Consider the following 14,397-nt stretch of genomic DNA (forward strand, 5'->3'; position numbering starts at 1 on the left):
TCAAATCTTGATATTGATTGAGCAAAATCTGTTTGTGTGCAAACTTTTTAGGAAGAAATCTCGCGATTGACAGCGCTACAGCCAATGGTTCACAAGCTGACAGAACAAGGAGCTGAGTTACAGCAGAAAGAGGAAGTGCCCAAGTCTTTGGGGGCTGATATCAAGGCCTCTACCAGTCATTTTGCTCATGTTCTTAAATCTCTGCAGGCGGAAGAGAAACAGTTGCACTCCCGTAAGTGATTCTAGGTCTTCGTACTGGATACGTTTAATCATTGCTAAAAGTCAATCTTTCAGCGAGTAAGCTTTCCCACACGTGGAATTGTATTTCTCTCACCCAAATCAAAATAAAGCATGAATTACAGAACAGTGTCTCACAAAGTTACCAAATAGTGTAACAAGTTCCTCAGAGGAAGAGGTGTTTAGTTTTTAATCTAAATCATTGCTGAACACTAAATAACGACATCATTCAAATGGGAGAGAAGAAGCCCCTGTCAAGGACAGTAAATATATTTTACATGAATCAAAATAACTGAAGAGAAAAGCTTGACAATTTGTTTAAATCTCTGTTTAACAAACATTTCAACTCTAGCAGCAGAATGAAAGTGTTTAGATGTAATACGCTGTTTATTTCTAATCTTGTTATCCTACACAAGCACTATCTTGTTATCCTACTGACATATTTATGAATAGAAAATTAAAACAAATATTTCCAGGACTTACAAACATTAATTTTTCTTCCACATTCTACTGTGATTGAGTATTTAAATCAAATAATTTATTTTTCTTTTTGTAAAATTTTATTTTATCATTAGATCTTGTATAAACGTTCACATAAATTTACTCCAAAACTTTCATGAGATTAACTTTATACATTCATCTCATTAATGAGGACATGATGAGTCTCCATTTTCAAAGATCAAAGGCAACATCTGTGAACCAATGTATTTCAGTTCAACACTCTTCCAGGTGTTGCATTTTCCTGTCAAGGCTATTAATTTCGGTTTCAATTGTGGATATATGCAGAACTATTTAAATATCTTGAAGTGTTTAATGGAGATTTATTATAATTCTGTATAAATTTCCACATGTGATGCGTCTGGATGTGAACTCAGGAGTTGGGACTTGGGTTGATGAAAGCATTTTGTACAGCCCTAGTTATTTAATTTTCTAACACTTTGGTTCCAGCACTGTTCAAGTCAAACCTTCCCAATGGAACAGCTCTCTTTCTTCCCCAGTACTGATGTTGGTGCTCTGTGAGTCAAAACCCACTTCTCCCGCACCAATCCTAGGGCCATGCATTCAGCTCCCTCATTGTATTTATCCTGTGCCAATTTGCTGATGTCTGAGAAAGTAATCCAGAGGTTATTATCTTTGTAGTTCTACTTTATAGTTTAGTCCCTATCTGCTCATACTCCCTCAATCGAATCTCTATCATAACCATTATTATTGCCGTGGACCATGACAATGGGATCCTCTCCCACCCACTCCCAAGTTTCTCTCCAGCCCCAAGGAGATGACCTTAACCTTGGCACCGGGCCAACCACACACGTAAATGTCCACCGACCTATGGGGTGAGACGACCGCATGGAAGATGGTGCCAGGACAACTGTGGCTCTCCTTGTTGTATTGCAGTGTCCAAAGCCTGCCTCCGCCTCAACTCGGAGCAGAAATATCGCCCAACAATTATTTGTAGTCCTGGTTTAAACTATGACCCAAGAGAAAAAAAACATAAAACTCACCACTGAATCACCAACCTGCTCACCTTATTAATGCAGCGAGATCTCAGGTCTCAGATCTCACTATCTTGGTATTTTTATCTTGTGAAAAAACAATAGCACCTTTTCCCTTGTACTTAGAACTCTCTCGCTCACCAAATTTCCGAGTACGCTGTTGTAGCTGGACATGGAGTGTCCCTTAGAGCTGCAAGGGTCACATTTAAAAAAATCCATGTCCCCATTAATCTATATATATCTGAAGTGCTGATACCAATAAATCTCAGCAATGTGGGGAATCAGATCAATCTGCTTATTCTGTCTCAAACTGATGACTCACAATTGCCAGCAAGGGCATGTACCTGATTATCATCAATTTAAATAATTATAATATTTCTTAATGGCTTAGCATGTTTGCATCTGGGTTTATCAAATGTTCCTCCCCATCAGCATGACATCATGCTGATGGGAATCATACTGGTCTCCTGTAATCGAGATGACCACACGGGGGGCCCACAGGCCAGGGACATGGCTGGACAGTGCCCTGCACTGCCAGGGCATTGAAGGGGTTCCCATTGTGGGCAGTGTGGATAGATGTTGGAGGGGGGGGCGGTGGCTGATGCCAGTGTGGATGGATGGGGCAGTGGGGAAGAGGTTGGACTTCTGTGGTCAAGGATTGAGGGTGTTCCCCATGTCTGCCAGGGGTCGTGATGTCTGAGCATGGAGGCACCTCAACTTAAAGATCTTTAGAAATGGCACCCCTATCCATGTGGAGCTGGCCTTGCCAGCTCTATGAGACCCCACCCGCCAGAATGATGGCAAAAAACATGCCCCCCTGCTTTTGTTTTAGACAAAGCGTTAGAGGATCGGGAGAGAAAACCTGGCTGCGTTTCTGGGAAGAAACATGTCGCTGTCCAGTCAGAATCTGACACTTTGCCATTTTTTAGGAAAATTCTGCCCTGTATTAAAATAATGAAATATCAAATGTTTTCTAAAACTTTGGGCAATGTGAAAGGTGCAATATAAATGCAGTTTTTTAAAAATCCTTGTCTGTTAGTGGCCTGTTAGAATGGCTTGCACAATAAAGAAAAAAGTAACAAGTTTCAATCAAACTGGCTGAATATAAATTATTGACTTGTTCATGGCTCTGACTGTCTTTGAGACTACATTACATTTCCGAAGATTGTGTGAATTAGTTTCCCCAAACACAAGTTGCAGCAAATTATTTTATCTGGCTGAGGATGTCAACTATTATTTAGCTGCACAGGCCTGGCAGTATCTGTGAAGAACAAAACAAGAATCTTGTTGGGATGTGGGGCGTTTTACCCACCAGCTGGAGAGCCAGTGAGAGATCTGCACTGCTCTTTTCAGGAAAGCCCACTGAACCACAGGCCAATCAAGACCCTAAGGGTGCAAGCCGCACCTACTGAGAGCTGCCAACCTATCAGAGGTGTACAGCTCTTATCATCAGCGGCACCAATGGGGAAGCTTAGCTGTTGCTGGAACCCTCCCCACCAGAGGTGACAAGCTGACAGTTTTATCCGTCATGAATGCCACATGTCAACAGGTCCACCCACCACTGGGTTAATACTAGTGGTGATGGGATGAAGTTCTTGCATTGTCATCTGTTGGCCACATAAGAGTCTCAATAGATAGCAGGTAGAAAGGTTGACCATTGGTCTTCCTGCCCAGTACTTAATTCTGGCAGAGGCAGGAAGGCGACAGGGTCCAGTATGCCACCATTCCACCTAATTACAAGCCTCAATGTTTGCCACTGGAGAGAGCGTAACATTCCACCCATCATTGCAGGTCTGTGAACTTTCCATCTTCCCAGATGCTGCCAGACCTGCTGAGTACTTTCAGCATTTTCTGTTTTTATTTCAGGTTCCCAGCACCTGCATTATTTTGCTCTTGATTTAGCTGCACAGTAGATCTGTCAGTTTATAGAATATCACAGGCTGTAAGATGACTAAAGAGCACTTTGTTTTTGTACTTGCTGACGGAGCAGATTTGGCATTGAGAGCTGAGACTTAGCAGATTTTTGCTGCAAAGCTGTCAAAGCTGAGTTGGCATTCTCTGTGTCTCTGTCTGTGTCATGTGGGATTAAAAAAAGATGCTCTTTGATGGTTAGATCTGCTGTTAAAACTCCTGGCACAGTCGTTAGATACAGAAGCAGCAACTTCTGTCAGGGACTTTAATTTGGCCTCAAATCTAATTTTAGAATGTCTCTCCACTTTAAACATAGATAAATTCAGAGGATTACATTGGAGTGAACTAAGTATTATTCAGATTGCCATGTAAATTCTTTGTACTGAACAAATTACAGGCATTTATTATTTTTGTTTAGATTTTATTTAAATCAGCAACATTTCAAAACATTTCCTTTTTCAGCAAAGTTTAAGAAGTTTCATTTTTAGGACTTCTCTCTGACGAAGGGTAATCTAGACTCGAAATATTGGCTCTGTTCTCTTTCCACAGGTGCTGCTGAGGTTTTCCAGAATTTTCTGCTTTTGTTTCATTTTTAGGATAGTTCTGTTTGTGTGATAGAAAATTTGAGAAGTTATTCAGAAGAAGTTGCTTTCTGAACACAAAGATTTACAACAATTGCTATTTATGTATCATTTTTGACAGTAAATCATTCCAGGGTTTTTCACAAAAATGGATATTGACTCAAGGCAGAGAAAAGAAGTTGGGGAAGGTCAAAAGATTCAAAGATGTGCAGGTTAGGTGGATTGGCCATGCTAAATTGCCCATTGGTGTGCAAATATGTGCCGGTTAGGTGGATTATCCACTGATTAAATTGCGTGGAGTTACAAGGATAGGACAGAGCGGATGGTCTGGGAGGGATGTTCTGTCGGAGAGTCGGTGTGCAGACTTGACGGGCCAAATGGCCTCTCCTCCATTGCAGGGATTCGATGGGGGGGGACTTTTCTCATCCACCTGCTGTGGTGGGGGGGGGGGGGGGGGGGGGGGAGGCGGTGTTGGGGGGGGGGGGGATGGAGGCGCAGGTGGGCACCTTCCCCCACCATGTAAAGGTCCATTGACCTTCAGGCCGGATCTTCTTCTGGTTTTGGTGTGATTGGAGTTAGCGCAGCCTGAAAATCCTGCCCTATGATGCTAAGGGAGTAGAGCCTTGATTCAGAAGGTGAGAAGGGACATAACATGGCAGAGGAGTTTCGGGAGAATGTTCTGGATTCTAGACCCCCAGTAGTTGGAGGCTCTGCCACAAATTGGTGGAGTGGCATGTAATGTTGGGGAGTGGGGGCGGGGTGGGGGGGGGGGCGCGGTGGGGGGGTGGGAGATTGGGAGATTAAAAGGAGGTCAACATAGGAAGGGCAGATGATACAAGCTAACAAGCTCAGACTGGAGTGGTAGACTGTGTATGGAACCAAAAGAGATGGGGGAGATACTAAATGGTTTTTTTGCATCCGTATTTACTGAGGAAACGGGCATGGAGTCTAAGGAAATAGGGCAAACAGGTAGGGAGGTCATGGAACCGTTACAGATTAAAGGGGAGGAGGTGCTCGCTGTCTTGAGGCAAATCAGAGTGGATAAATCCCCAGGACCGGACAGGGTATTCCCGCGGACCTTGAGGGAAGCTGGTGTTGAACTTGCAGGGGCCCTGGCAGACATATTTAAAATGTCAGTATTCACGGGGGAGGTGCCGGATGATTGGAGGGTGGCTCATGTTGTTCCGTTGTTTAAAAAAGTTTCCAAAAGAAATCCGGGAAATTATAGGCCAGTAAGTTTGACGTCGGTGGTGGGCAAGTTACTGGAAGGTGTGATAAGGGATAGGATCCCCAAATATTTGGATAGACAGGGACTTATTAGGGAGAGTCAACATGGCTTTGTGCGTGGTAGGTCATGTTTGACCAATCGATTAGAGTTTTTCGAGGAGGTTACCAGGGAAGTGGATGAAGGGAAGGTGGTGGATGTTGTCTACCTGGATTTCAGCAAGGCCTTTGACAAGGTCCCTCATGGGAGGTTAGTTAGGAAGGTTCAGTCGCTAGGTATACATGGGGAGGTAGTAAATTGGATTAGACACTGGCTCAGTGGAAGAAGCCAGAGAGTGGTTGTGGAGGATTGCTTCTCTGAGTGGAGGCCTGTGACCAGTGGTGTGCCGCAGGGATCGGTGTTGGGTCCATTGTTGTTTGTCATCTATATCAATGATCTGGATGATAATGTGGTAAATTGGATCAGCAAGTTTGCTGATGATACAAAGATTGGAGGTGTAGTGGACAGTGAGGAATGTTTTCAAAGCTTGCAGAGGGATTTGGACCAACTAGAAAAATGGGCTGAAAAATGGCAAATGGAATTTAACGCAGACAAGTGTGAGATATTGCACTTTGGAAGGACAAACCAAAGTAGAACATACAGGGTAAATGGTAGGACTCTGAAGAGTGCAGTTGAACAGAGGGATCTGAGAATACAGGTACAGAATTCCCTAAAAGTGACGTCACAGGTGGATAGGGTCGTAAAGAGTGCCTTGGGTACATTGGCCTTTATAAATCGGAGTATCGAGTATAAAAGTTGGAGTGTTATGGTAAGGTTATAAAATAAGTAAGAAGTTTAACAACACCAGGTTAAAGTCCAACAGGTTTATTTGGTAGCAAAAGCCACACAAGCTTTCGAGGCTCTAAGCCCCTTCTTCACTCACCTGAAGAAGGGGCTTAGAGCCTCGAAAGCTTGTGTGGCTTTTGCTACCAAATAAACCTGTTGGACTTTAACCTGGTGTTGTTAAACTTCTTACTGTGTTTACCCCAGTCCAACGCCGGCATCTCCACATCAAGGTTATAAAAGGCATTGGTGAGGCCGAATTTGGAGTATTGTGTACAGTTTTGGTCACCTAGTTACAGGAAGGATGTAAATAAGGTTGAAAGAGTGCAGAGAAGGTTCACAAGGATGTTGCCGGGACTTGAGAAGCTGAGTTACAGAGAGAGATTGAATAGGTTGGGACTTTATTCCCTGGAGCGTAGAAGATTGAGGGGAGATTTGATAGAGGTGTATAAGATTTTGATGGGTATAGATAGAGTGAATGCAAGCAGGCTTTTTCCGCTGAGGCTAGGGGAGAAAAAAACCAGAGGGCATGGGTTAAGGGTGAAAGGAGAAAAGTTTAAAGGGAATATTAGGGGGGGCTTCTTCACGCAGAGAGTGGTGGGAGTGTGGAATGAGCTGCCAGATAAAGTGGTAAATGCGGGGTCACTTTTAACATTTAAGAAAAACTTGGACGGGTTCATGGATGAGAGGGGTGTGGAGGGATATGGTCCAAGTGCAGGTCAGTGGGACTAGGCAAAAAATGGTTCGGCACAGACAAGAAGGGCCAAAAGGCCTGTTTCTGAGCTGTAATTTTCTATGGCTCTATGGAGGAAGTTGCAGAACCAGGGAAAAGGCATGCCCATGCTGAGATTTGTGAGTGAGGATATGGGATTTCGAATTTAACATGCATAATGAATGAGGATCAATCCGGATAGGTTGAGAAGGAAGCAATAATGAATCGGGATTTAGTGCGGGATAAAACAAATATTGCATAGTTTTAAATGATTTAAAAAGTTCGATGTTTTCATGCTTCTCCAAGCAATTCAATGGTAACTAGCACTCATTTTTTTTCCAATTTAGGAAGCTGATCTGGATTGTCAGTTTAATACCAGATTGTATTTCCTGAAATCATTTTGAAGTCTTGCGACATTCAGATCTTTTGACAGTTCTTCCTATGGTTTCTTATTTGGCATGAAAACTAGACAAACTATGTTTTCTGAAGCATATCCCTTGCAACAATGTTCTTGTTGTATGATCCCTAAAGAAGTTTAAAACTGATTGCATATAACAACAAATGGAGATGTATTTATTGAATGCTGTCATATGATCCACAGTTTGATCACTAGTGAATGTTCCCCTTACCATACCTCATTCACTTAGTGGAAATCATTTTGTTGTATTGCTAAAATTGGCGTAGGCTCTTAATAATAATATACATGCATACTTTTCAGAATTACTAAAAATAACCTACATTCAATATCAAATACGTACCTTTGAGAAAAACAAACCTATTACTTGCCTGTCTATGATGTCAGAACAATTGTAGTTAGTCAAATGACAGTCAGCTTAAGCAGAATGACTTGAAATATCAAGGGGAGAGAAAATGCTTTAGTTGTACAGAGCCTTGCTCAACCCCATTTGGAAACATATTACCCTTGGAGAGGATTTACCAGAATGATACCGGGAGATTAAAGGTTTTATCATTAACACAGGTTGCATACGTTGAGCACAGAAGATTGGGACATGATGTGACTGAGGTATTTATATTGTTAAAGTGATATTTCAGGGTAGGTGCCAATAAGCTATTTCCTCTGCTGAAGAATCAAGAACTAGGGGACTTCGGGCTCGATTTTTGCTACAGAGGTCGGGAGCTCGAGTTGAGAAATTTCCGATTCTTGAGACAAATTCCCCCATTGGACCTAATTTTCTCTCCTGGAATTTGGAGGGGGGGCGGGGGCGTGGAATGTGGTGAATGTGGGATAAATATGAAACTGCCAGCAGTGGAAAGATTTCGTAGGGGTGGCCCAGTGCTGAGGCGAACTGGTTAAAAAGGCAATCCTTGGTTCTCTGGGACTTTGTCCGAACTGATTCATGAAACTTTAGACTCTCTTGCCCTCATCTCTCATACCTCATCACTCAACCCATCCTCTTTTGCCACAATGGCCACTCATACATCCATGCCAACTTATGCTCCTCGCCTACCTGTATGGACCCTTGTAACCCCATACCAACTTAATGCCAATCCATCCACCACTCTGTCCCTTACACGCTCCATGTCAACTCACCCGGTATACACCATGGGCAGACCTCAGGAGCCATGTTGATATGAAATAAAATAAATTTCCAAGTATCACAACCATCACAATACAAGAACCTCTCTCATTCATGAAAGCGCTTCCAAACATTTTAAGCCCCTTAGGTACTTAATCCCTTTTCAAACAGACTTGTATTCATCACTCCACATTAAAGACAGTCAATAAATTTAATAATTCTTTTGAGATGTCAAACAAACTATGAATTTAGGACCCCTGATCGGAGAATTGTACATTCTGGAAGGCAACCAAGCATTAATAATGACAAAATGATGGCCTGTGAGGAAATGTCAACAGATAACTATTGTAACTGCTACAACAGATTTATTTTCAATTAGTGACACAGGCAGTCTATTTTTCTAATTTTTGAAGGACTGTTTCACAGCATGGCAGTCCTCCTCTGCCCTTCATGAGCGTTTATGTCTACTGTAAAAAAATTGCGACTCCCGCATTATGAGTTAAGGCCCAGTAAAAAATTGCATATGTTTGAACTCAGCACTGAGTTCAAGTGGTCCTGCTAAGTTCAGGTTGCTCTCATACATGTGTTATGCCCCGTCCCAACCCCCACTCTCCTACTGGTGAAAATGTGACCTGGGGTTTCGCTTCTAAACCCGGTCCACTCTTCCATTTTTAAAGGTTCGTGGAGTTACCACAAGTCTGCAAAAATGAGCCCAGATTCTTGATATCTAAATGAAGTCAAGTTTAGGAGTTAAATTAGGAAACACTTTTTGGACATGAAGGGTGGTAGCAATCTGGAATGCTCTCTCCCGAAAGGCTGTGGTTGCTCGGGCAACTGGAGTTTGAAAGACTAAAAGAGAGATTTTTGTTAGGTAAGGGGATCTGGATGTGGAGCAAATACAGGAAAAATAGAATTGCGGTGTAGATCAGTCATGATCTAATTAAATGGCAGAAGTGATTAATGCCCCTATCTGTGCATTAATGACATAACTGAATGCATTCATGAAGGAATGACCAAATCATTATTAAATGACCTATACAGTGTGACCAGTTATAGGTAGGTGGTAGGACTGTGTTTTGTTTTCTGAACTGTAAGGTTCTTGTCCAAATTTGGAGAAAAAATCTACCTGAGTCATATTCAATTTATTAATACAATTTTTTTGCTTTCCCAGTTCTGCACAGCTTGCCTACTCTTCGCTACAAGGAGACAATAAACACTTTGATTCTGTGGATCCAGCAATGTGAAGCCAAGTTAACTGTACCTCGTGTCACAGTCACAGAATATGAAATTATGGAGCAGCGACTCAAGGAACTGAAAGTAGGCATTCTTAGCAAACCATTCTGGCCAGAAAGTCTCAGTTGAATTCTGTTACTTTCATGAAATTATGTGTATTTGGGTACCTAATTATTGCACTAATCCACTTACTACAGTGATAGGTTGGAGATCTGCTATCCTCGATGTGAGGATATGTCCGTTCTTTGCATGGAACCTCTTGGAAAGGTGATTTTTGCTGATACCATTACATTTTGTAAATTTTGAAAGACAAGCAATGATTCACTCATTGGAGACAGTGACATCAATCAAATTAAACACTTGAAGTTGATAAATATTGAGCATTGAGAAGCCCAGCTCAAGCCCTCTGCTGAGGATGATTGTTATTTCCCAACCATTTCTAGTCTTCAAAGGTTGCAAGATCTCTCCAATTTACAAACTTTCAGTTCCTGGGTTTGGTAATAATGGCTGATTATACTCAGCCAAACACATGACAAAGTGGAAGTGTCAGGAAGCAGAGGTAGTTTTAAGTAATCTATATTTGTACTGCTGAATGTTCGAGATAAGCTATAGATTTAAGTGAGTTGAATTAGTGCTTATGTGTAGGAAAGGCTAAGACTCGTGTCAAACAAAGGAGTTTGTTTATATGGAGTTTTTGGTTTCAGTTTAAATTGTGTTCCTATTGCCCTGAGAGTTTATGATGAAAAAATTAAACACGAAAGAACGAGCTGTTGCTCAGCAACCCGGGACCACCTTTAAGAGAAAACATTTTGTGTGCGTTTATCTGAACTCGAAAGGCAACTGGAGCTAGGAAGTTGGAGAGTGAAGAGCTCTCAGCTCTGCTAGAAGCAAGGAAGCCTCAGAATGGAATAATAGGCAAGAAAGCAAATCTAAAAAAAACTAAAGCACAGTTATTTCTAGAAACTAGAGACTGAAGAGAAGTTTCCAGCAGGAGTGAAGTAAAAAGTAACAAAGAGGAACCGCAATTGGAACAGGGTACTACTGGAGCACCTGGAGGAAGACTGCACAGTTACGGGCAGAACGCATAAACTCCACACAGTCACCTAAGACCAGAATTGAACCCAGGTCCCTGGCTTTGTGAGGCAGCAGTGCTAACCACTCTGCCACTGAGCCACCCAGGGTTGGCTGGAAAAAAGTCACATATTCAAAGCAATCATAAAGTTTGGTATCTTTATTTCCAATAGTATTCAATTGGGGACTGAATATCTGAGAGTTTGTGCGGAAGTTTGGATACGTGTGGAAACTCAGAGCAAAGGAATACTGAAAGAAAGTTTGAAAACTTGGACGCAGATCCTTGCTCAAACAGCTGAGAGCCTTGTTTGAAAGGATATTTAGAAAATCTGGAGGTGGATCCTTAATGAAAACAGCTGAGGGACAGCATTGTTTGAAGGAAGATTTTAGAGAGTGGAGTTTAGATACATCTGTCCATGACCATATTGGCTGTGACAACCACCCAGTCCTTTTGGAGACAAAGTCCTCTCTTCACATTGAGGATACCCTCCATCATATTGTGTAACACTACACTCTACTAAATGGATAGATTTCAAAGAGGTCTAGGAACTCAAGACTGGGCATTTATGTGATGCTAGGGGGTCCCCAGCATTACAGATGCCAGCCAATTAAGTTCACTCCATGTGCTATGATGAAATGGCTGAAGGCACTGGATATTGCAAAGGCTATGGACACTGACAACATTCTGGCAATAGTAGTGAATACCTGTACTCCTAACTGAGCTGGTTCAGTATAGCTACAACATTGGCATCTACCATCAATTGGAAAATTGCCAAGGTGTGTCCTCCTTACAAATTAGGAGCAGGAGCACACCATTTGACCTCTCGAGCCTGCTCCAACATTCAAAATTATGATGGCTGATCAGATTGTGGCCTTAGCTCCACATTCTGACCTACCCCCAATATCCTGTTCATATACAGCAGGACAAATCCAATACAACCAATTACTGCCCCATCAGTCTACTCTTGATCATCCCAAAATGATAGAAGGTGTTGTCAACAGTTACATAGATAGATTTGAGAACTTGGGACTGTTCTCCTTTGTAGAAGTGAAGGTTGAAAGGAGATTTGACAGAAGTATTCATAATCATGAGGGACCTAGACAGAGTAAGTAGGGCACAACTGTTCCTCTTGATGGAAGGACCGAGAATCAGATGACAGAGATTTAATGAAGGGCAGCGGCGACATGAAAATGTTTTCATACAGCAACTGGTTAGAAATCTGGAATGCGCTGCCTGAATGTGGTGGAGGCAGATTCAATTAAAGCTCTCTGAAAAGTAAGAATGGTCAGTGTTATTTTATAATGGCTTTCTTTGAATTGCTCCTTCAGAAAGCTAACACTGACATGACAGACCGAATGGCCACCTCCTGTGCTGTAACCATTATATGTTTCTTGGCAGGATTTAGTGGAGGTGAGCTGGTGAGAGCCCCATATCACCTTTTTAGGGATGGCCCCCTGAATTAAGTGTTATTCTTGCACTTTAATGACACAGTGTCTGGACTTCCACAGGATTCGGCATCCTGGCAGCAGAGGTCCCACTCTGAGAGGTGCCAGCCAGTTAGAGGGCAGGCAGTTCTTTGAACGGCAGTGCAATCGGGCCAATGCAAGCTGCTGCCAGTGAATTAAAAGCCACAATTCACAGATGGGAGGGCAGTCACAAGAGAGGAGGAGGATTGGCAGCAAGGATAGTTGGTGACATTTTAGCAGATCACTTCCTTCCTGATGTTGGCTCCCTCGATCAGGCACCGAGTGCCTTTGAATGAGGGACCCAGCCTTAGAGCCCGCAAGCAATCCTCCACATTTGCTTATCATGCTCCTCTCTTGGCAATATCCACATCCACCTCCGGGTTAATACCAGCAATGACAGGATGAGGCCCCTTAAATGGGCATTAATTGCTCAGTTAATGGTGGGGCGGGAAGACCGTCCATGGATTTTTGTGCCATGGATGATCAATGTGGAGGTGGGAAGAGTTCAGCACTCACCGCCCTTCCATGGGATTAAATCCTCCACTGCATCAAACTCACCATGAGGAAAGGCATAAATATCATCCTCTTAAGAAAGATTTTTTTTGTTCTAATTTTGTCTCAGTTTGAGCTCGAGATAAAATGACATATAAATGATGCCATGCATGAGTGTTTCTTCACTGGCAGCTAATGGCCTGGGACTGCCAGAACATTCAACTCTAAAATACATAACTATCTTACCCAGAGTGATGGTGTGTTCTTTTACTGTTGTCTGCTGTTTCCCCATCATCGTTGTCTTTGGGAATTTCCAATATTGCTTCGACAATGTTGTAAAGAAAATGGGAACAGGATTGGAGTTTGGCAGGGATCTCACAGAACTGCTTTTAATTGCCTACCTGCCCTGAATCCATTGGTTTATAGGATTAAAATTTGCGCACTCATTGGGTAACTTATGATATCCCCTTTGATACTAGTCAACTTGTGTTGTTAGCTGTGACTCAGTTGGGAGCACACTCACTTTTGATTCAGAAAGTTCTGGGTTCAAGTTCCACAGTCCTGCACAGAAAAATCTAAGCTGACAGTCCAGTGCAGCAGTGCACTGTTCAAGGTAGTTTTGGATTAGACCTTACACAGAAGCCCCATCTGCTGTCTTAGGTAAATGTAAAAGCAGTACTTTGTTATGGAGGAGGCGAGTTATCCCTGGTGCGTTGACAAATATTGATACCTCTTTACATCACCAACATCACAAAATGATGATTATCTGGTCATTATGACTTTACTGTATGTGGGAGCTTGTTGGGCATAAGTAAGCTTCCACATTTCCTCTATTACAACACTGGCTATACTTTTAAAGTACGCCATTGGCTGTAACGTGTTTTGCAATGTCCTGTGGTTGTGAAAGGCATTACTTAAATGAGAGTCTTTCTTTCACCTCATGGATGTGAAAAAGAAACAGCTTTCATTTCTCTCCAGCGGATTTTGTTGGGTAATTGAAAATCCCAAAGGGGGGATTAAAGTTAAAAATTATACACATGTTCTGCCATATATTTTAATAATTTGTCGAAGAGTCAGTTTAAGTACCTAGCTTTGAGACTCATTGGACTCGTAAGTTTATGGAATGTAAATACATTTTAACAGTGCTGACATGCAGCCTGAACAGCTAAATAGAGATAACAAGATGGATTACATAACTCATTCCTCCCCAATCTGCCAATTTAAAAACTGACAATTTATCTTTCAGTATCTGTATTCTCAATAGCTGATGCTTTTGAGGGGGTGGGGGGGAATGGATCAATTATATCATCAACAGATTCAACATTAATGAGTTGAGGAATCTTGCCAACGTTGCAGATGTAACTTAAAGTGCCTACCTGAAGACCTGGCAGCATCAATGGTTCTTTATCCAGTCAGGCTATATTTGAAAACATTATTTGTTTGGGGTTGCTTGACTTAAATGGATGATCGAGATAGTTTTTTTTTAGCAGTTGCTTGGGACATTGAATTGTTTCGATCAGTGAATTTTAACTGCTGGGACACAGTCCAATGTCCACAATGCCATAAATTTTGATCAATTTGAAGATTAAGAACATGGAATTTAGAAGGTTAAAGC

General features: G+C 42.1%; 1 protein-coding gene across 13 annotated transcripts in view; it reads left to right on the top strand.

Moving 5' to 3' along the window:
• LOC144506416 (dystrophin-like) overlaps positions 1–14,397 on the top strand; it is a 1,861,003-nt gene that overhangs the window by 805,171 nt on the left and 1,041,435 nt on the right. For all 13 annotated transcript variants that reach the window (XM_078232507.1, XM_078232503.1, XM_078232508.1 and 10 more), the window contains 2 exons: positions 52–232; positions 9,691–9,836. In XM_078232507.1, the coding sequence (XP_078088633.1) occupies positions 52–232; positions 9,691–9,836 (327 nt within the window). The remainder of the gene's footprint in view (positions 1–51; positions 233–9,690; positions 9,837–14,397) is intronic.

Source organism: Mustelus asterias, chromosome 17, assembly GCF_964213995.1.
Source record: "Mustelus asterias chromosome 17, sMusAst1.hap1.1, whole genome shotgun sequence".
In the NCBI taxonomy this organism is placed as follows: Eukaryota; Metazoa; Chordata; class Chondrichthyes; order Carcharhiniformes; family Triakidae; genus Mustelus; species Mustelus asterias.